The following is a 21568-nucleotide window of genomic DNA, read 5'->3' on the forward strand; positions in this document are numbered from 1 at the left end:
GGGACAGGGCACGCAAGCAGCTCCTTCACACTGCAGGCCAGAATCCTCCACAAGGCGTCTTGCTGGTTTTCCCCACAGACTGAGATCGCCTAAAGAAAAGCAATGCTGCCTGTCTTTACCTCCATATATGTCATGGTTTCTTGACTTTTAAAATTTAATTGCTAAATAAATGAATGAAAAAACGAAGGCTAGGTAAGAAACACAATATACAGGCAGTCTGTCCAGAAAGACTGGATTCAGGTCAGCATGCTCGCGCCCCAGGGATTCTACCTGAGACAACAGACCAATGCACAAAAAAAAAAAAAAAAAAAAAAATAATCAGACATGCAAGCAAGGGCAGAGGCCACAAAGGGCCACATGGGCCTCGTGGGCCTTGAGGAACACACAGAGCACGGGTCTGTGAAAAGTTTACGGAGATACTGGACAGCCTGGCTAAGTCCACGCAAAAGTTCACCACTACTTACAAGTGATACCCTACAGGAATCTCTGCCAGGTCACCAGCAAAAGCCCAAACACACGCAAGTGTTCACTGATGTTCTTCTAACTTCCTTCTTTAGTTGCAGCACTGGTATTTATATTTACTCCACAAACAATAAACACTGGCTTCAAAAGATCAACTGTGGAGACTGAGAAACTCCTAACTGGGGTAACAGTTAGTCACTGCTACCACTTTGGTTTTTCTCCTTTCACATCTCTCTGTGCATACAATTTTTTCTTTTTAATAAAAATACCAAACATGTTAGATCTCTGCCTTCTAATTTTCTTTAATAATATATGAAAAACACTGTAAATCAGTATCTAGAAACCTACTCTGATTCCTTACTAGTTGCTTAATATTTGAGTGTCTAATGCTGTTCAAGTATACCCCACCTGATGGCAATTCATCTTGTCTGCAGTATTTTGCTATAATAAACAATGTGACTCTTCAGCATTTCCCCACACTGCTGCCAGTACCAGCTATTACAACAACTGCACCTGGAGGCTGATGAAAATAAACATGGCTACTTACTTTAAAAAATAGCATTCTAATTTTTTCTAAAACCATTTAGGTTCCTCCCTAAGACTCTCCTGCTGTCAAAATCTCCTGGGGATGAAGATGTAGCTCACTGGTAGAGTGCTTACCTAACATGCACAGGCCCTGGGTCACTTTCTAATACTATTAAAAAAAAAAAAAAGAAACCAGCTGTCACCAATTTAATCAATGACTCATTTGTAAATTCCAAAAACCAATTTATAATGTCTTTGCTTCTAAATAATGATTAAATGAAAGTTGGACAATCAAGGCAAAGGTAAAGCTATAATTTTTAATTTAAAAAATGGTAAAGCAAACTGAGCATGGTGGTGCATGCTTATAATCCCAGCACCAGGAAAGCTGAGGCAGGAGAATCACTTCGAGTTTGAGGCCAGTGTAAGAGCCTGGAATAAAATCTAGAAATCTTTACGATTAGTCATTGCTTTCATCTGGAATTCAGAGAGACTAGAATTTTTATATTGAACACATAACTCAAGAAGGTTTATAATCATTAACCACATGACAGTGTATAAACAGTTATATAACCCCAATGACTGCTTCCTTTTATCTTAAAAATTATGCTGCTTTTTTTTTTTATCGGTACCAGGGATTGAACTCAGGACCACCTGCATGCAAGGCAGGTGCTTATGCTGCTGAGCTAAATCCCCAGCCCCAACAAGTTATGCTTCTAAAGCCTGTAATTGGATGGAAATATATCAAATAACATTAGCCAAATACTCTTAGGACACAATCTATCACTGATATATAACAGAAGACACGTATCAATCATTAAAAATCTTCTGGAACTTCATGGCACTGGAAAAGGAAACACATAGGACATAGAATTTTATGCAAAAGAGTTCAATTTTTTAAATATTTTAGGTAAAGGCAAAAAGAGGAATGGAAAAACCAGAGGAAACAAGTGAGAAAACTAATTTGTGCATTTGAGTCACAGAATTTAAGATATTTTTCAATTTGTATCTTATATATTTGTCTTCCAAAAATGTTAGCAGGTATATGTTAAAGTTTCTCCTCTCACATTTCCTCAGGTACATCCTTTTCCAGGGAATACTATGGAAACTGCAGTAGTCAATGAGATAGTTTTTTGGGTTTTGTTTGTTTGCTTAAACGTGCTTCAATTAGGAATGGAAATAAAAGATAATGGAATTTTTTGCCTTAAGTAACTCTATCCTTTACAGTCAGCAACAGAATTTTTGGCTGAAATTTATGGATTATGGTAACCTCAAACCACATTAAATAAAAATTAAGCCATATTTCTCTCTTTCCTAAATAGGGACTTCTATCAATTTCAGGGTATATATTTCATTGCTATTTAGTTAAACTGAGACTATTCATTTCTCACCACACACATTGAATTTATATTATTAACAATTTTCACGTATGTAAGGTGGGCTACGACAGTCTATCAGAAAACCAGAATTCTAGCCAACAGATGGCACAGGCGCCTGGGCCCTTGCCTATGGCAGAAGGGCTATGGCATCTACATCACTTGCATCAGATAATGGCTGCAGAATGGAATTATATCATGCATGCAAAAACATAAACACTCAAGGGCTACACCCATCGGGCCCATCAATCCAGCTCAGATCAGTAGCACCATGTGTACAGTGGCTCTCTCAATTACGTGCTGAGCTGTGACGGAAGTCATTTCTCACTACACACCCTCAGACTGGGTAGTAGATTCACGATATAGCAGAGTTCTAAACATGGAGTGTAAAATCTTCAACACAACACCGGTTAGCTGGAAGCAAAACCTGTTTTTATTAAAATGTTAGTTAAAGCACAATAATACTCCTACTACACAAGCAGAAAAGCACAAGGTCAAATCATTCAAAGGAAGGGGTAAGTACTTCTGCCCACACCATCAGCCTGCACACAAACAATCCAGAGCCTCTCTCCCCACTCATATCCTGTCCTCCGCAAATGCAGCCTGCTATTTCAGCTGGACCGAGAGGCCTGGGGTCGGGTCTCCCCACCCCACCTCATCCCTGCCACCAGGCAGCACTCCCTCACCACACCGCTGATGGGCACCTGCAGGAGGCGGCGTCTTCCACAGGCTTAAGCACAGTCTCAGCATTCAGGATTAAGTCTCATGCAATTGCTGAATACCAACTGCCCATGCCTCAAGTACGTACGGATGGTGTTTTAGGGGAACATGAGGTACAAAACAGGATGGAACTAGAGGAGGAGTCTACTATAGGTAATGTTCACTTGTTCACTTAAAAGTCTACTGTCAATTCCTTTTTTTTTTGTAATAGAGATTGAACTCATGACCTCGTGCTTGCCGAGCAGGTGCTTATGCCACTGATCTAAACCCCAAGAGAGTAACTTTTTTTTGGAAAAGAATAAAAATTATGATACACAATTTCAAAGCAAGATTAATAAGAGATTAACAGTGGTTAAAATATTGCATATTATCTTAAAAGTAGTTGCTCAGATTATAAAGACACGAGAAATTGATCAAACAATGTAAGAACTATTCCTTTTGACAAACTAATAGAGATTAATAGCATAGTTACTCCCTTTTCTCCCTTTCTCGCATTCCAGTTGTTTTTTCCTTCTGAGAAATTTCATTCCCTTTTGCTTTCACAATATCTATTATACATTTTGGATCTTATTCATTTAGTCTTTTAGTTTTTTACACTAGGGAGACAATACAATGTTTACACATGTGTGTCTAATTTATTTCACTTATGACTGTCTCAAATTACATCCATTTACCTACAAAAGCCTCGAGTTTATGCTTCTTTATAGGGAAGTAGTACCCCACTGTACAAAAATGCCACATCTTTGTTTTATTCATTCCTTGGTTGATGAGCATGTGGCTTGTTTCCAAGATTTAGCTATCACAAATTTTACTGCTATAAACATGTGTGCACGTATATCACTGTATATGATGTTTTAATTCTTCAAGGAAAATACTCAGAAGCAGAACAGCTAGGTCGAATGGGACTGCCAATCCCAGTTTTTTGAGGAATCTCCATGCTGATTTCCACAGTGGTTGTACAAGTCAATTTCTGACTAGAAGCAAGAGAAAGATTGGAAAAAATGTTACTTAAGTGTTCTTAAAGGAATGTTAATTATAAAAGTATCTCATTCCATTTATTTTGTCATTTTAATACTACTGAAGCACTAATTCAAATTTTTATACTGTCTCCTAAATGGGAAAGGAATTAAGTTCCTGGTTTTTCTACAAAATAAAGTATCTTTGCATCTTGCTTTCTGTAATTTAGAATACTTCATCTGACTTTAGATCCTCCAAAAATATTCCCCCCCAAAATTCATAAAGATTACAAATTATCTATAGTAGCTAAATTGTTATAGCTTCCAAGTTGCTTGAAGGGCATTCAAATAACACAGTAAAAAAAAAAAAAAAAAAAAAAACCTTTATGAACTGAAGCTCTTGCTCAATGAGGCATACAACTCAAGCTACACGCAAACCAACCTTTGAATTTCAACCACTGTTTTTATCCAAGTAATATTCGCATGTTAGGTAAGGGTATTGCAAAGATCACAAAATGAGCTACCAAATACTCCTTTTATTATTCATTTTTTTCCTAGCAAAGGTAGTCACTGGGGTCCTAGGATTCATAAATATATAGCATCTGTGACTCTTATAAAATATGCTCTGAGAAAAATTTGGCAATCTTGCTCTAACTCAGTTCATATATTAAGATCAATCACCAATGCGTTTACAGCCCCTTTTTAAAAAAGTGGGTTCCTAGGTACTGCAAACATACAATATCACAACCAGGCTATCATGAAATCATTACAACAAAAACTTTCTAAAATACTTAAAACTACTTTCTATTCAACTCCACTTCTGATTACATTTTAAAAGAAGTTATTTAATATCCTAAGAATTTAACTTTCACATATTTTACAGGACATGGGCCAGTAAGTTCAGTCTATCCTTAAAATAGAACAGTCAGCTAATTTTAGACAAGTGTTACAGTGTCATCGCTGACAACTGGCTGCACACCAACCTGCCACAATCACACTCACAGAGCAAACAATCCAGGGCTGAGCTCTGGACCACCTCACACAAGTATGCACCAAGGAGGCAGAAACATGACAGAGGACTTAAGAACATGACCACCACAGCAAAGAAGTAACAGATCCTGGTTTATTACCAAGTATCTATAAAACAGAATGATTCAAAGACATCAAAACAAGATAATGATTAAGGCAAGCATACCTACCCAAAGTACATACAAGGACCTCTTAAAACTGAGAAAGATAAAAACAAAAACCTAAGCATGCACCTTAAAGGGGATACGCAAAAAGCATATGACACAATGCTCACATCCTACATTGTTAGGAAATTAAAACAATGACACATCGCTGCAAACTGTGAGAATGGCTTTACAGGAAGCAGTGACATCGTGGCTATGGTTAGGATTAATTCTAAGGTGAGGCCAGTGGGAGGTGGCTGGCCCCCGATTCAGGAATATACAATGCTTTTAAGGGAGGTGGTCAGTGCTCTTCAGAGGTCAGGTCCAATGAGACTGGACTCGTCACCAAGACAGCAAACTATTATGAAGTAAGCCAGATCCTCCCCCCTCGCTCTTGCACACGCGCTCCTTCTGTACACGCACGTTTCCCCTCCCCGCTGTCTGTTTCTCTGTCAAGATGAGACACAGCATGGGACCCTCCTACGAAACTGACCAGAGGCCGATACTCATAGCTGCCTTGCAGAGATCCATCAGCCATAGCAAACCTCTCTTCTCTATAAACTACCCTGTCTCAGAGATTTTGTTAAAGTGATGCAAAACAGATTAAGAAAATCAGATGACAGCAGTCATTGCTGGTGGACCTGGAAAACAGACAAGCTGTCTTAGAAGAAAGCACAATAATTTACAAAGCAAACTACACTGTAAAACCAGAAATTACACTCTTTTACCCAAAGGATTTGAAAATTTAAGTCTGCACAAAAACCTGCAAATAAGTGTTACAGGAGCTTTCTAAATATCTAATCAAAAATGAAAGCAACAAAGATACTCTTCAAAAGGTGACTAAACAATGCTGCATAAGACAAAGAACTGTGATCCAACAATGAAGAAAACAAAAGACAGGGCAACACCAGAGTACACACTGCTAAACAAAGAAGCTCCACGTCAAGGGTATACTACACCGGACAAGTCCACCCAGGAACACTGTAGAAAAGGCACAACTACAGAAACAGCTGGACAGTGTCAGCTGTTGGGGCTCAGGGATGAGGGATGAGTGCGAAGAGGTAGAACACACAGGATTCAGGGGCCGTAGAACTGTTCTGTACAGTGTTGTAATGACAGACACACAGAACTGTACCCAGAGTGGGCTCTAATGTCAACTATGGATCTTAGTTAATAATGTATGCACATTGGATTATCAACCCATGGCTGAGGGCAACACAAGAAACTAAAGGGGTGATGGAGAGGGAAGAGAGCAAACCAGAATTCATACTTTCTGTTCCATTTATCTGCTCCTGAATCTGCTCCAGAAAATGATCTTTTTTAATGAGGGGGGAAAAAAAGGCTACTGGGCTAGGAAAAGCCAGAGGATCTGAGTTTGCAGCACCACTTCATTCACTGACTTCCTGCCCAATCTCTACTACTCAGAATATTTCATTTTACTTACCTTACTGGGTGAACAAAGGTGGAATACACTAAGCTACAGAATAGTAGCAAGAATACATACTGTCACAGTGGCAAGGCCAGCATGGAAAACTACAGCACGGAATACAGGGGCATGTTTTTAATTACCCTGTGACAATAGTATCTTTGTATAGTGCCTTTAATACCAAGATTCACTGTGAAATATTTTCACCCACAAGAGAAAAATCAGGACTTTGTCAACTCCCTTTGACAATTCTTCCCAGGAAACATTTCAGGCATGCATCAAAGCAGCTATATTCTTTGTTGACATTTACCAAAATTTAATTATTTTCAAATTTTCCTCAAGCAAAATATATGTATCAAAAATATTCACATCAAAATTTTATTTCTTTCAGAAAAGTGAGTGCAGATGTCTTGTGCTTTGAGTGAATGATTTGGAGGTGACAATGCGCAATGTATGTACCACTGTTACCCCTTAATTGATGTTTTTGGAATTTTGTTTTTCTTTATTTTTCTCTGTGAAATAAAATGGATTTTTTAAAAATTGTTCTTCTTTCATCAGTATTCAATATTTAGAATGCTGGGGATTTAGCTCAGCAGCATAAGGACCTGCCTTGCAAGCAGGCAGTCTTGAGTTTGATCCCTGGTACCGATAAAAACGAAAAAGACAAAAAAAAAGCCAACTAATATAAAACAGTACAAGGTCCAAAATCTATTTAATATTTGAACTAAACTAAATCTCTATGAATTCTAAAACTATTCATTTTCATTTGATGTTTCTACTTAACGTACCTCAGCAAATTCTAGTTTTAGTCACCATCAATTCTTTTTTTTTTTTTCTTTTTCATTTTTATCGGTACCGGGGATCGAACTCACGACCGCCTGCTTGCAAGGCAGGTGCTTATGCCGCTGAGCTAAATCCCCAGCCGCTCACCATCAATTCTTAATAAAAATATTCTCTTCAGAAGTATTTCTGCAATATTTCCCAGTCAATATAATGACAGCCAAACAAAAATACACAGCATATGGTCAAATACACACCTGTGTGCAGATGTCATTGCTACCAGCATGATTGCAGGACAAGTCTCTGAGACTCGAAACCTCATTTGTAAAATGGCAGTAAGTTGTACAGAGCATCACAAAAACCAGAAATGTAGGCGCTTTGTTTAGAAACTGTTTAGACATTGTTAGCACCGCGTCATGGCCTCCTGAGTCTTCACCTCTGCTCAGCTGCCAGGTACCATGCCAGGCAGCACCAGGGATTCCTCCCTTCCTCCCTCTGGCATGAAGCCCAAACTGGGTCCCAGGCATGGCATTAGAGACCCCTTTCACAGTCACCGCCCTTCACAGCCACTCTCCAATGACACCCTTCAAGCCCACTATGCACCTCTGTCACACACTGAAAAGGAACTCCTGCCTGCACTGAGGAGGACAGGAAGACTAAGCTCACCTCTTTTTCCTCTCTGATATCCTTCATCTCATCACCAAATAATATCTAAAAACAAAGGTTTCCTCCAGCATCCAATTTAGGCAGACTAATTTGCTTCCTCCTGTGGACACATGAAAGTTAGAATTTAATGCATAATGCAGTTAGAATTTTAATGCAATAAAATTGCATTAAAAGTTGAGCATGGTGCCACACACCTCTAATCCCAGCACTCTGGGAGGCTGAGGCAGGAAGACTACGAATTCATGCTCAGTCTGGACAACTCAGTGACAGCAAAATCCTGTCTGAAAATAAAAAATAAAATGGGGCTGGGGATGTTACTCAGTACAAAGGCCATGGTTCAATCCCTGGAAACACCAAAAAGAAAAAACAAAGAACAAACAAAAATTGCATAAAGGATAAGCCAAAGGAGGAGGAGGAGGTGGAGAGCAGCTTATTTCCTCACTTACAGAAACAATTACATAGGGAAAATGTAATCATAAAATTACTAAAAACTGAGATATTGAAAACAGAGGTCCTTCTTGTTTTTCCCTCAAACCATTCTAACAAGAAAAGCCCATGCATGTAAACAGAAGCAACTTGGTTTCTTTTTAATTAATAAGAAATAATAAACATTCTACAGTACAAATCACTTTCCCACCTTCAATCTGATTATTTGGTTTAGAGAAATGATACGGTATTGCTTCTACATTTTCATTTTTGGCAATGGAACTAAAACAATGCCCAGAGAGTCGATGGTGAGCCTATGGCATGCTTGCTGCAGCTGAATGAGAGGCTGGCTGGCACCGGGCTGGATGTTCTACCTTTCCATGCCTGGCAGCCTCACATGTGCTCTGCACCCACTGCTGTCATGTCACTCTGGTTAAAAACACCAGTTCCCATAGAGCCACACTCCGGGGAGGCAAGACTGCACCACTGCCTGACTACCAAGTAACAGCAAAACAATACACTGTTCCCAACACTTCCCCTCACCTATATTACCTAAAACTGTCCAGCCAAAACTAAGCATCTCCAAGCTGCCCAAAACTAAGGGTAAAAGAAGCCTAAAAATTTTAAGCATGAAGCATCCAACTAAATAAATTTTGAGGTAACTACACTTGTAGAACAAGGGACTGAGTGCACAGCAGGATGGTATCTTAAGTTCAGAGTTCAAGTGAATGACAGCATCTAACTGCTCACCTTCCTGAACTGACATGTGCTCCTTTGGGCTGGGTGTGAGGCAGTAAGTTTGTTCTTTGGTCACCTCGAATCCTCATTATGTGGTGGGAATCATTGAAATTCATGTGCAAAGTCATAAAATACTCCACTGTGTCATCTGGAAATCCCTCCAACTCCAGTGGCGTCAAACGCATGGTGTTATGGTTGCTAGCATGTGTCTACACTTCGTGTTTCCAATTTCGGCACAGACACTTTATCCTCTGGTGCCAGACACCACTGGTCACAAAGCCAGCAGCCATTCTTTCCTTATTTTGTACGAACACAACTGGTTTTGTTCAATCACAACTGGGCTCAGAGGATAAGCACATTATGTGTATGTAAGAACCTGACAAAACAACATCCATTAATCTGTGTAACAAATTAAACAAACAGTGAAACAAAAAAATCTGCATTTCCTATCTGGGTAGGAGTGGCCCCTGGCACAGTCCTCATGTGGAACTGAGACACCAAGTCTGGAAGAGGCGCTGCCATCACGTGATCATAAAATGACGGCACAACACACTGTAAGTGGCCAGGCAGAAATAGAGGCACCTAGGTCCCTTCCACAAAGGGAAGAATTCCACAGCCCGGGCCTGACTGCCTTGAACCTCTCATAACTGAGAAAAAGAAAACATGTATTTGGTTAGGCACTACTATCTATTTTCTCTGAGAAACAGCCAAACCAGTCTCAAGAACACTCCAGAGATCAAACCTATTTTTTTAGAAGCAAGCGAGAGCCTAGGCGAATGCTGGTGTAACTAGCAGTGATACCGCATGCTCCATGATGCAGCAGGAAGTGCACTTGTTACATAACTGTAAGCCATGAACAGAGCTAACACTTGATATCTGAAATCAGAGTTTGTAGAATCCTGAAAACCACTAAGAAAGATTGTTACAGACTGTAGGAGAAAGATGTCCTAAAATCCTTCCACTCCAAGAAAGCCACAAAGATTCACAGAGTAAAAGCATTATTACCAATCATCTACCTATCTACGTAGGCCATAAAATGGAACTGAAAATGAAAACTTCAGGAGTTCCTTCTGTTGCCATTCAGATAAGCAATTACTAAAATATTTGTGAGAAACTCTGCCTAGTGTCTAAATAGTAAGAGTTGTTTTATTTTTCAGTGATTTTATAGATAAGTTATAAACTGTCCATTCTGTTTTCACAGAGAATGATAATGGAATACTTTCACTACAGTGGTCCAGGGACAGTGAATTGGCAGATCAACAAAAAATAACCATTTTACTGGACCAAAATTACTTAAGATTTTTTAAGTATACAATCTACTGAGTTCACATGAATTGTCTCATTTTCTCACTCAACATAGCAGAAAGCATGTTGGGAAAACAGAATCCTTTGATGACAAACAGCAGAATCTCAGTGCTGTCACTAAAGTGACAGTTAATTAGTTTAATCATTTACAATAAAGGAGAGGCCACTCTGTATTTTATGCTAAGCTACTAAACATTTTCTACACATAGGAAACACACCACACAATTTGCTATAGGAACATAGCAACTTCCATGGACAGTTTCCTAGCATAAACAATAACAATTATGCTTTATTAAAGATAAGTACCCTTATAATTCTGGCTCATATCAGCTAATGATGGTTTCTTTTACATCAAATGATCCTGAATATTTTGACTATGACTGTATTTTATGAGTAACAGGATTATAGTACAAATCAGAATGCCACACCCTTCTGTGTGATTCCAATTCACCAAGCAGTTGCTTATTTTCCCTTAGAAGTAAAAGACCAAAGCAAGACACAAGGATAGACCACACCGTGAATAATTAGGGCTCACTCACCACTACTCCTGTATTTCTCCAGAGGGCCCGGTTTGAAGTCCTTCCAAGAATTAGGCAGAGGACTAGGCCTAACTCTGAACTTCCATATTTAATATTCCAAGTTCCTAACACTGTAGATTACTGTAATTTTACTTTTTGGATCACAGGCAGATTTTGAATTTGCTCCAGCTGACTCTACCTCTTACACTGTTCAACAGCCAGGCCACACGATAACTTGGCAACCAGGTAACTGGTTGGATGGATGGATGAATGCAAATGCATCTGTAACCAAGGAACTCTGTAAGATGTAAAAATCAAAATAACCTCTCTTAAGTTCAAATGGGAACATAAAATGTGAGCAATGCATGATTTCAGAAAATAAGCCACTGTCCTTTGAAAGTTTAGTGAACTGACACTGCCTATTCAAAGCCTACCATTCTTTTCTGATTAGATCAGCCCCCAAAAGCAAGTCACCAGGGTAAGCACTACAGTGAAATCATCATATCCGATATGATGGGAAATCATAACTGGCTTTCAAACACATCGGGAAACAATGAGTTTTCCAGGTCTCTAGCTTTTCATGGAATATACTGGCCGACATGCTTACTTTCCTTTCCAAGACTAAATGAAATATGGAACATATACAAAGCCAAAGACAAATCAATGACCTAAACATTTTAAAACCATAAGGAAAATGAGACATACCCCTCAGTTTTTCAGTCAAATCTTGGGAGAAATGTTTGAAGAGCCACATGGTTGAATGCAACATAGATTGCAAGGTTAAGATTAAAATGAAGTACGGTGAGAAGTACAACAGCTTTCCAATCTTTAGTTTTATTTATGAAGGCAAATACAGACAAGTATCTAAATCATGTCTGCTTCCTCAAGGCAGGTCACTTGGAATCATATCACCACTGGTGTACAACTGGATGCGACAAAAACTAGCGCAGCCATAACTTTTTCAAAAATACAAAATATTTACATTGTAGAACGTTGAGAGTTTCTTCATTCTGACTTTATAGGTTACAGGTATCTCCAATAAGGCTTAAGGTTTACCAGTCTACAATGCAATATTCCTCATCTTTGAAATCCCACAGACAAATGATTAAGAACCTTATTTTAAACAGAAAGACAAAGGTAAATACAAGTGTACACATCACACACATTATTAATGTAGTTTAGCCAAAAACACCACTGCACTTGCTTTACAGTAGTAAACCCAACCACGCCGTGGCACATATAGATTCCAGCTGTGCTGTTTACAATGCTCTACAGATACCGCCAAGATCTCAGTTACAAAATACAATCTAGAAAGTACGTAGATGTGGGGATTTGAAATTTTGGTATTCAGTTTGGGAGTTTCCATTTCTACTTTTTACTAATAGAAGACTACATGCAGTTTAATCATATAATCCCACTCAATCTGCAGAAACTGAGTAAGTCCAAAGAAGTAATTCAAAGATACAAACCTATCTGAGGCTATTCCAACCTATGGAACAGACGGTTATCTGCTATTCACATATGCATTTGTGAGCCACAGTTGGGTGTGGAGCGCTGTAGGGGCCACAATAAGCAGCTGATCCATTCGTACACGCCTAAAAGCACATTCCGTGACATAAGAAAGGCTCCAGTCCTTCTCTGCCTTCAACTGTGAAGAAAACACGATGCTAAAACATCAGCATTTATCAGGTTGGCACAGACTGTCTGAACATAAGTGACAGACCTAAAAACATTTCAAAATACCCTTCTCCACATTTAAATCTTCAAAACCTCACTGACAAGCCTTACATCCATCATGCTATCAAGTGATTTTTGCCATACACTAAGTCAAGTCACAGAGCACCACCTTTTTTTTTCAAATAAGAAAAGGGAAACGTGATTTATGCTGCTCTCAGCAGTGAAAGGGTTCGCGTATTTGTGAGCACCGAATCTCTCCACGCCCTCCGGGAGGCCCACAGAGCATCGCAGCCGCCCGGCTGGAGGCCGAGGGCGGCACAAAGGCGGCGGCAGCTCAGGCCGGCCTCCGCCGCCGCCCAGCGCCGTCCTCTGCGCCAGCACCCACCTCGGTACCGCTCCAGCACGTCCTCGTAGGCCTGGAGGTACTCCTGCTCCTCCGCGCACAGGTACGCGGCAGGGCACAGGTGCCCGGCCATCCCGGGCCGCCCCAGGGGAGACGTCCGGGCGCAGCGGGCGGACCTCGGCCAGCTGGGGGCGCGGGGACCCCGCCAGGGGCGCCTGCTCTGGGCCGGGACGGCCGCGGTGCCGGATCCCCGGCGCGCTGCGTCCTCCGCCCGCGGTGCCGCCGCGCATCTGCAGCGGTTGCAGGGCCGCGCAGTGGGGGAGGGAGGGAAAGGGGAGGGGAGGGAGCAGGAGGGAAGGAGGGAGGGAGGGAGGGAAGGGAAGGAGGGAGGGGAAGGAGGGCAGCAGGGCATGGTCAGCCCACCCGAGCTCGCCCCTCCCAGCGGCCGGCCCCGCCCCACGCAGGCTGGCGGGCCCTGGGACCACAACAGGTGCAGGGCAGCTGCAGCGCACAAGAGGGCCAGGGCGGCGTCCGGGGAAGCTCAGCTCAGTCCGGGGCAGCTCGGCTCGGCTAGGCTAGGTCTGCACAGCGCCCTCGCCCTTGCCGGAGCCGTCCTCCTCCATCTTCAGTGTGCAGGCCTCAGAGCCATGGCCCCCTGATTTCACTGAGTCCTCTCCTGAAGCGGTGGGGGACACCCCTCTGAGGACATGCACATGACCAGGCTGCCTGGATGCAGCTCTGAGTCCTCAGGACCTCCTGGCAAGGGCACGGTCCCTTCCTGCAGCCGTCTTTCCCGGATACAGCCTGTAGGCCTCCTGTCTAAGGCACTCATTAGACCCCATTTCAGTGTTGTAAATCTGCTTGTTGCTAGCCATCCTGACCATGTCAACTTCACCTCTTGTCCAAATCTTCCTTCCCACTTTCACCCAGACTAATGCTTTGCCCTTAACGGTTCTTACCTTCTATTTTGCTGTTGGGTGTTGTGAAATCGGGACAATGTTCCCTTAACTCTTGAGATGATGATGAACAAAAACTGTATGCTCTTGGAAAAAAAATACACTTCACTTAGTACACCTAACTCTAATTGGCCTGCTTTTATTTCTCAAGATGAAGCAAGAATGCATGTTTTCTCTCCTGACAAACGGTTTATAACCTGAGTTTGATCCCTCCTCCCAGCAAACTTCTAAAATTCCTGGTGCGTGCACATAACGCAATGCAGCTGACACTCAGGTACATACTGGTTCCTTAAGAAACAAGCAGGTTTCCGTGGACACTTGAGATGAAAGGGTTAGCAATCAGATCCCAGGAGGCACTCTGTTTAGAGACCACACAAAGAAAGACACAGCTCTTGCTAGCCTGTCTTCCTCCTGAGGAGCAGTCATTTTGAGGGCCTAAATCTAAGTTTTCATCGGAGACTGATATCCAGGAGCGATCAGTTTTACCAATATAGCCATGAACATTTGCTTATTTTTACTGTCCATTTAGAGAGCCCATCAAATGAACAGAACCTGTCTGTAAAAGCTTTTGCCCCAAGCACTCTTGGAATGGGCCTGCTGGGTCGATACCCTGGAATAATGGCGTGTCCCACTGGGATCAGCACAAGCTCAGCAGGAAAGAGCTTTGTCTCTTGAGCCCAGATTGCCTGAATTCAGTCTTGCCCTATGACCTTGGATGTTTCTCCTCATCTCAACAAATTTCTAAACTGAATAATGGAGAAAACCACAGTTCCTACTTTATAGTGTTTTTGACAGACCTAAATGAGAAAACACAACATTCAGAAGGGCAGCTGATCATCAATGTGCTACCATATAAAGCAAGTGCGTTCCATGTGCCAAGCACTCTGCAAAACACTCCACACTCAGTGCTTACTTATCAGGGAAGGCCCTTGGATCAGCTGGGGTTGAGAAAAGTTCTGTAAATCGTTTAAGCAAGTAAACACAATAGTTAGTAGCAGAAGAAGATTTAAAATCCAAGACTGCCTAAGTTTAAAGTCTCTGCTTTGACCATTCAAATTTTACATTCAAAAGTTATTTAAAATAGCATCATCGCTAACAAGCCATGTACTTTTAACAGGTACTTTATGAATTAAAAACCCAACTTAAAGGACCCTGAAGGTAAAAAAAAAAAAAAAAAGATTATTCTTCATATAAAAAAGGTGTTATAGTTTTGTTCAGATCCTCCCTACCAAGCCTCATGCAGTCATGGAGCTAAATCTAGTGTTTGTGATTGGTTTGTTGTCGAGCACTGGGATTGGCAGTGTGAATGCTGTATCCATCCAGGGGTGGAGCTGGCATATGATACAAGGGAGGGAAGAAGGCACGTTTTTTTCCTCTTTTGCCCTTTTGGCTCTTGCTGTTTGCACCAGCCATGAACAGCTGCCCCTCTGCCATATCACCCTGCCTAGGAGCCAGCTGAGTATGGAATGCAATCTCCAAAAATGTAAGATAAATAAACCTTCCCTTCCCTAACTTTGGCAATAAACCTTCCCTTCCCTAATTTTGGGCATGAGGTATTTTGTCTCAGCAACAAGAGAAAAGTAACCAAGACAAAAGGCATGTGCATAATGGGTGTTATAAAATAGACTTTCTTACATCTTGTCAGCATACTCTCACACTGGCCCTGATTGATAGGAAGTAAATATACTATGCCCTCAAATTTAATGTGATGAGACTACAATAAATGTACACTTGTAAAACTGTAATATAGGACTGGGTTACCCAGCAGGAGAGACCTCACCTTACAGGTGCAAGACTTGGAATCTTAATCCTTCAGAAGTTCCATGCCTCACCGCAAAACAGTCCCAGTCCTCAGGATTGTGCTCAGGCTCCTAGCTGCTGCCATCCTTCCCCAATTCCACACAGGACTCATAGTTTCCTAGCTCTGTCCATAGAGTGCCAAACCTTTGAAGTACCAGGTGTTCTGCTTCCCTTTTCCATCATACTCTACATCTCAAGTGGTACTTCCTCTCAAAAGCCTTCCAGGAACCTCCCATGCCTCCCATCTCTCTCCAAGTTAATGGGACTCTCTCCTGGGTTCTTTTAATACTAAGTAGGTACTTATCTATTACAATTTATCTCTGGAACCAAGCTGTAGTTATCTAACAGCACATCCCTTATCATCATAGCTATGCCTTTTTAAAGGCAGACCTGTGTGCTGTTCCTCATTCTATTGCAGAGACTAAGTCTTTGTTAAATGTGGATAAATTAAAGTACTGTTATGGTTTATGTTCAGATGCCCCTGCCCCAGTCCCATGCAATCATGGATGCAGCCAAATCTACCATTTGTTGTCTAGTGCTTGGATTGGTGGTGAGTGCTACATCCACCCAGCATAGCATAACTGCAGGATGAAGGCATGCCTCTCTTTTTGCCAGGTTCACTCTTCCTGTTTGCGGCTGCCATAACTGCTGCCCCACCACCACCACCACATGCCATCTTGCCACTTGGAGCCAACTGAATAAGGACTAAACCTCCAATCTGTAAAACATACCTTCCTTTCCCTAACTTTGAGTGTCAAGTATTTTTTCTCAACAGCAAGAGAAAAAAATAACTAAAGTACCCTACAGATCATATTGGCTTTTTGATTCAGTAGATACTTTCACAATCAATTCTACTTTGATGATGTCAAAAACAAAAACATTAAACTTCCTCCTTTTTATTAGTAATGAATACCATCACACCATTTCTGAATATCACTTCCGGTCTTCCAAGGAATAAATTTCAAAGAGGCAGTAAGTTTCAAGAAATATGTGAAAATGTATGAGATTAGAAATGGAATTATTAGTGATGTGTTTTCAAATTTCCATCACACCAGAGTCCCTTAAATAAACTATACCTCATCACCACTTGGGGTGATCATTGGCCAACTTACTTCATGATAAGTCTGAAACTCATAATTTAGTCATGTTATAAATTAGATGGCTATCTGTGGACTGGCTCCCAAGTATGATTATTTTTTTATGACTGCAACACCCAATTTGCCAACATAAAACCATGAGATTCTACATTGTTTGCTGTTCGTCTTGTTTTGCTCTATTTTTGAAGACTTACTGTAAGTTTAAAAGTAGGCAGGTAACTTTAGCCAGTTGTGGCAGCTTGCACCTGTGAACCCAGCAGGAAAGAAGAGGCAGGAGGGTCATAAATTGAAGGCAAACCTGGACAACTCTGCACTTAGCAACACGAATCTCAAAATAAAAACTAGAACAGCTGGGGATATAGCCCATTGTGAAAGCCCTGGGTTCAACCACAGAAGCACAGTGATGCTGTAGACCATCCTGAGGTCTCAGCCACTTCACAGATACTCCACCATCTCCATGTACATGCTCCTTCAGCCTCTGCCCACAGGAGCTCAGCCTGCTACTGCATGTGCCCTGCCCCTCATCAACACCTCCTTAGACCCCACTTCTTCAATTCCTTCCCACCTACTGTGGACAATGATGGTTAATGCCAACCTCTCCCAACATAGGCAGGGGGGTCTTCCCTGACTGTTATAATCTCATCCCCCCTAACAAACACCCACCCAAACAATCGCCTTCCATTGGGGAGCACACAGGACAGGCGCCCTGCTCTGACGGCCACCTTGCCACCCTCCCTGAAGCCCCGTTCTCTTTCCAGTGTCACCAGCTCTCCCTTTCAACAGACAAGGAGGCACGCCTGAGTGACTCAGCACTTTGGGGACCCAAGGAGGGCAGGAGTATGGGAGCCAGGGCCAAATCCACCTCTGCTGCTCTGCGGGCTCCCAAGCGGACTGCAACCCCTCCTCCTCCTTCCTGCTCCACCCACCTCTTCAAAGACCCAGAGGCCAGCCAGCATCTCACAGCAGAAGCCTGAAGAAGCTCAAGGCTGTTGCCCAGAAACCCAGTCTAGAGGATGACTGGCTGTTTGTTTTTCTGTAAATCACAAATCCCTCTAGGGGAATTTTAAGGGGGTTGTTCACAGCCAGGGTGGCTGTAATTTAGGCTGGTGCCCTCCAGTGCCCCTTGGAGGAAGAAAAAGCCTCAACTCTGCATTATTGAGGGAAGCAAAAGAAACTGAGACAGGAGTTAGAGTAGGGACTGGAGAGGGGAGGAGGTCCAGACCTCTGACTGCAGAAACAAACTAAAAACACCCACTGCTCTGGCCCTTCGCAAGAGAATCTCTAAGGGCCTAATCCATCAGCCCTGTTACCATTTCCAGGAGGGAAATAAACTGTGGTGGGGATAGAGGAAAGAGGACCCCACAGGCACTGCAGGGTTAAAGGGCTGAGTTCCACAGTGTTCTCAGCTTTCATCTGGGTAAAACAAGCCAACACTTCTGGTTAGGCTTTTACAGCCAATGCAAGGGGATACCGGGTAACAGAACAGAAGCTCTGGGCCCTCCCATGCATTAATTAATCAGGAATGCACAATGGTAAACCCTCACAGGCCGTTGGACAGATGATGCCAGCAGAGATGTACATTACAAAAGAGAGACCAAGCTGCTGGACTCTATGATGCAATCCCGTGTACCAAACACCATGTATTTATTCAAGGTAAACTTGTGCAGCTCCATGCCCTAAACAAAAATGAAAAGGAAGCTGCTTTCTCTTGGCTTCCAACAAATACTGGAGGAATCACTAGGTTAGTGCTCTCCAGTAGCTGTGCATGTAAATAAGTGTTTCTAAATAGTTCCACAAATTTTAAATATATCAATTTATCCAACCAGAAAACAGAGCCAAACAGCTTAGTCACCAGCAAGGAAACTGCTCTAGCGGTAAAAGGAGACAGAAGTAAACATAGTCATCTTCCTCCCCCCACCTGGAGGACAAATCTCCACCTAGGGAAACTGCCCACCAAAAGGCCTCAGAAAATACAGAAGTGGATTTCCACGACTGTGGTCCCCACTTCATCCCCTCCCCAATTGCACTTACCTGCTATCCTGAGCACCGCCCTCTCGGCAGGGTCCAGCACAGAGCCCCCCTGAATCTTTCTTTTGGATCGCTCATGTTTAGGCAAATTCCAAGGCAGGGTGTCTCCAGGAGCTGGAGATGCTGAGCCAGATTTCTGGCTGAAATCATCCTCATCAGAAAAATCCGCAGAGGAAGACATGGAGCAGCGATAGGATGCGTTCCCAGAACTCTACAGAGGATGACACAGAAGAAAGCATTAAAGGCAGAATGCTCACAGACGCTCACAGATTTACACAGCTGCCGCCCGCCTGCTCACACTGCTGAGCACCTCAGAATGGGGTCTGTACCATCCTCAGAGACTGGGGAATAGCACACAAACAAACATAAAATGAAACCCAGCCCTCACCATCTCTTCTCGGCCAAGTCTCCGACAGTACAAACAATATCCAGACAGTTCTAACGCATGAAGATTTGCACGTAAGAAGCGTGTGGCCTTCGGTCCTGCCACCAGCTCACAAATGACGGGCCCAACAATAAAGCCAGAATCAACAGCCTTCCTGTACCAAATCTAGAGCGTCTGGCTCCCCCACCAGGACAGGAGAAACATTTCCCGTGCCTAGACTGCTGGTTAATGCATCAACTCAACCAACTCCAAGTTTCAAAACAAAGCACAAACACAGGATGTGAGTCCCCACTCCTTCCCGTCTCCAGTAGCCCCCTCACCAGCCAGGAGTCCTGTGTCTTCTTTATTTAATTTTCTTCCCGAGGCTTAGGCAGGTTCCCAGAAAGGAGCAGAGAGGGAGGGAGGGCTGATTCTGAGAAGAGCCTTTTCTTAAAACCGGGAGAGTACAAAAGCCTGTTTTCAGAAGCCTGAAGCAGTGCCAATAAACAAACATCTGAACTCAAGTTTAGAGTTCTTGAGGTAATTTAAACTTGGAGCAACCCAACAGCTGCCAATAATGTAAATGAGAAGGATGCAAGCGGTGACATGACACTGGACTTCTCTGCTCCCTGGTCATTGCACAGAGAAACAAGAAACTCACTGTTGTTACGGAAGCACTTTGCCTCAAGGTTACTCCTCCCAGAGCGGACAGCAGCCCATCTGCAGGATCACGTCTTGCATAAAGGGTTTTATCTCCCACTGAAGAGAAAGGCCCCAGACCTTATTCTTCCCACTAGGCTGGGCTGTGCCTATTTAAAGAGCCAGGGGCTGGCTTACTAAGGAAGCCAAGATGCTGTGTATCTAGGCTGTGAAGAGTTATAAATGAAGTACCAAAGGGAAACCTCTTCCTTCCTGTTCCTCTTTGCTGAGGCTCACAGGAATGATGTGAAACTGGTGCAGCTGGAATTCCTGAAATGTAAGTTGCAGCCAAGGATTCCTAAGAAGCAGGCTGCAGGCAGAAATCAGCCAGCAAGGCATGTTGGAGGGGAATCCCAAAAACAGCAGCCACAGCAACACAAACAGGTTGTGCAGACAACGTCCCAAATCACCCGTGTACTTGGAAATGAATCAGGACCACTGGCCACACCGCAACCCACGCGAATGTGTGTGTAGCTAAAACACGGCCAATACCATCATTTCGAAAGTTCACAAGCTCCTTCCCACAAAGTGAGATGTCTAACAGGGGTCTTTAGTGCGAGGCTCCTCCCTGCCCCTCCGTGCCCCCCCCCACTCTTCCTATTATTTTACAAGAACTTTTATCACCTTGGCTAAATGAATAAAGGTATTTAGATTTTGTGCACAAAATCTAATTATTTAGATTCTAGTGACAATAAGGCATTAGACAAACTTGAGGCAGAGAAGTAAGTAAAATTAACTGTGTGTGTGTGTGTGTGTGTGTGTGTGTGTACCGTGACGGCAGTCCACAGAAAATTGCGAGTGGCATTAAGTCAGTGATGGCCTGCTAGTATCAATCCAATTTATTTTCCATGATTTTCTGAAAATTCACCTTACACTGTCTGAGGTTTTATTGCTGGCAGGATCTGCAGGGAAGGGTGAGGTTCTTAAAGACTTTTAAAAGGCTATTGTGTTTCTCTGGTTGCCTCTTGTCAGTCTTAAAATGGCTTCCTACCTGTCCTTAGCTAAGGTCACCCTTTATCTGTGAGATTGTATTTCTTCTTGTCTGCACAATTTTAGTGACTACAGTAATTTGATTGTTTATCTTTACAGAAAAAAATTTTTAATGGCCAGAGTCTCAGCTGAGTGAACGACAAAATGTAACTTATGCCATGACATAAACACTATTAATCACAAGTAGCCAGATGGGAGGGACCACTACCCCAGACCCAAGGGTGTTGATGGATTCAGCCTCCAATCTGGTCCTGTCATCGTACACAGATAAGAGAAAAGAAAGAAGACAATTAGCAACACCTCTTTCAGCAATATATCACAGAAAAATACAGGCCACACACCTATGCAAACTGAGGGAAATTACAGAAATTTTTCATAGTAAAGATTCTGCCTAACAATTACATGGTTAGAGCACTCTAGCATGGTTCAAGTGCTCTAACAATTACAAAATTAAGTTTTTCTCACAAAAAAAATTTCATAATCACTTTTTTAAATGAAAGGTAAATCATACAAATTTAAGCTCACTGGAACACTGAAAATTGGGAAT

General features: G+C 42.4%; 1 protein-coding gene and 1 long non-coding RNA gene across 28 annotated transcripts in view; one reads left to right on the top strand and one right to left on the bottom strand.

Annotated features, from left to right (window-relative positions):
• Dst (dystonin) overlaps window positions 1-21568 on the bottom strand; it is a 455117-nt gene that overhangs the window by 340800 nt on the left and 92749 nt on the right. For 20 of the 27 annotated variants that reach the window (XM_063256887.1, XM_063256895.1, XM_063256898.1 and 17 more), the window contains exon 4: window positions 18972-19179. In XM_063256887.1, the coding sequence (XP_063112957.1) occupies window positions 18972-19179 (208 nt within the window). Of the gene's footprint in view, window positions 1-13129; window positions 13376-18971; window positions 19180-21568 lie in introns of those variants that run through there. The other 7 variants (XM_063256910.1, XM_063256909.1, XM_063256907.1 and 4 more) reach the window with 3 other exon arrangements.
• Window positions 12722-18961, top strand: LOC134477811 (uncharacterized). The gene is made up of 2 exons (XR_010050016.1): window positions 12722-13190; window positions 17699-18961. It is a non-coding gene; the product is annotated as an uncharacterized LOC134477811 (long non-coding RNA).

This window comes from Cavia porcellus, unplaced genomic scaffold (genome assembly GCF_034190915.1).
Source record: "Cavia porcellus strain 051 isolate PalLab524CR breed Dunkin Hartley unplaced genomic scaffold, mCavPor4.1 scaffold_10, whole genome shotgun sequence".
NCBI classification, from domain to species: domain Eukaryota; kingdom Metazoa; phylum Chordata; class Mammalia; order Rodentia; family Caviidae; genus Cavia; species Cavia porcellus.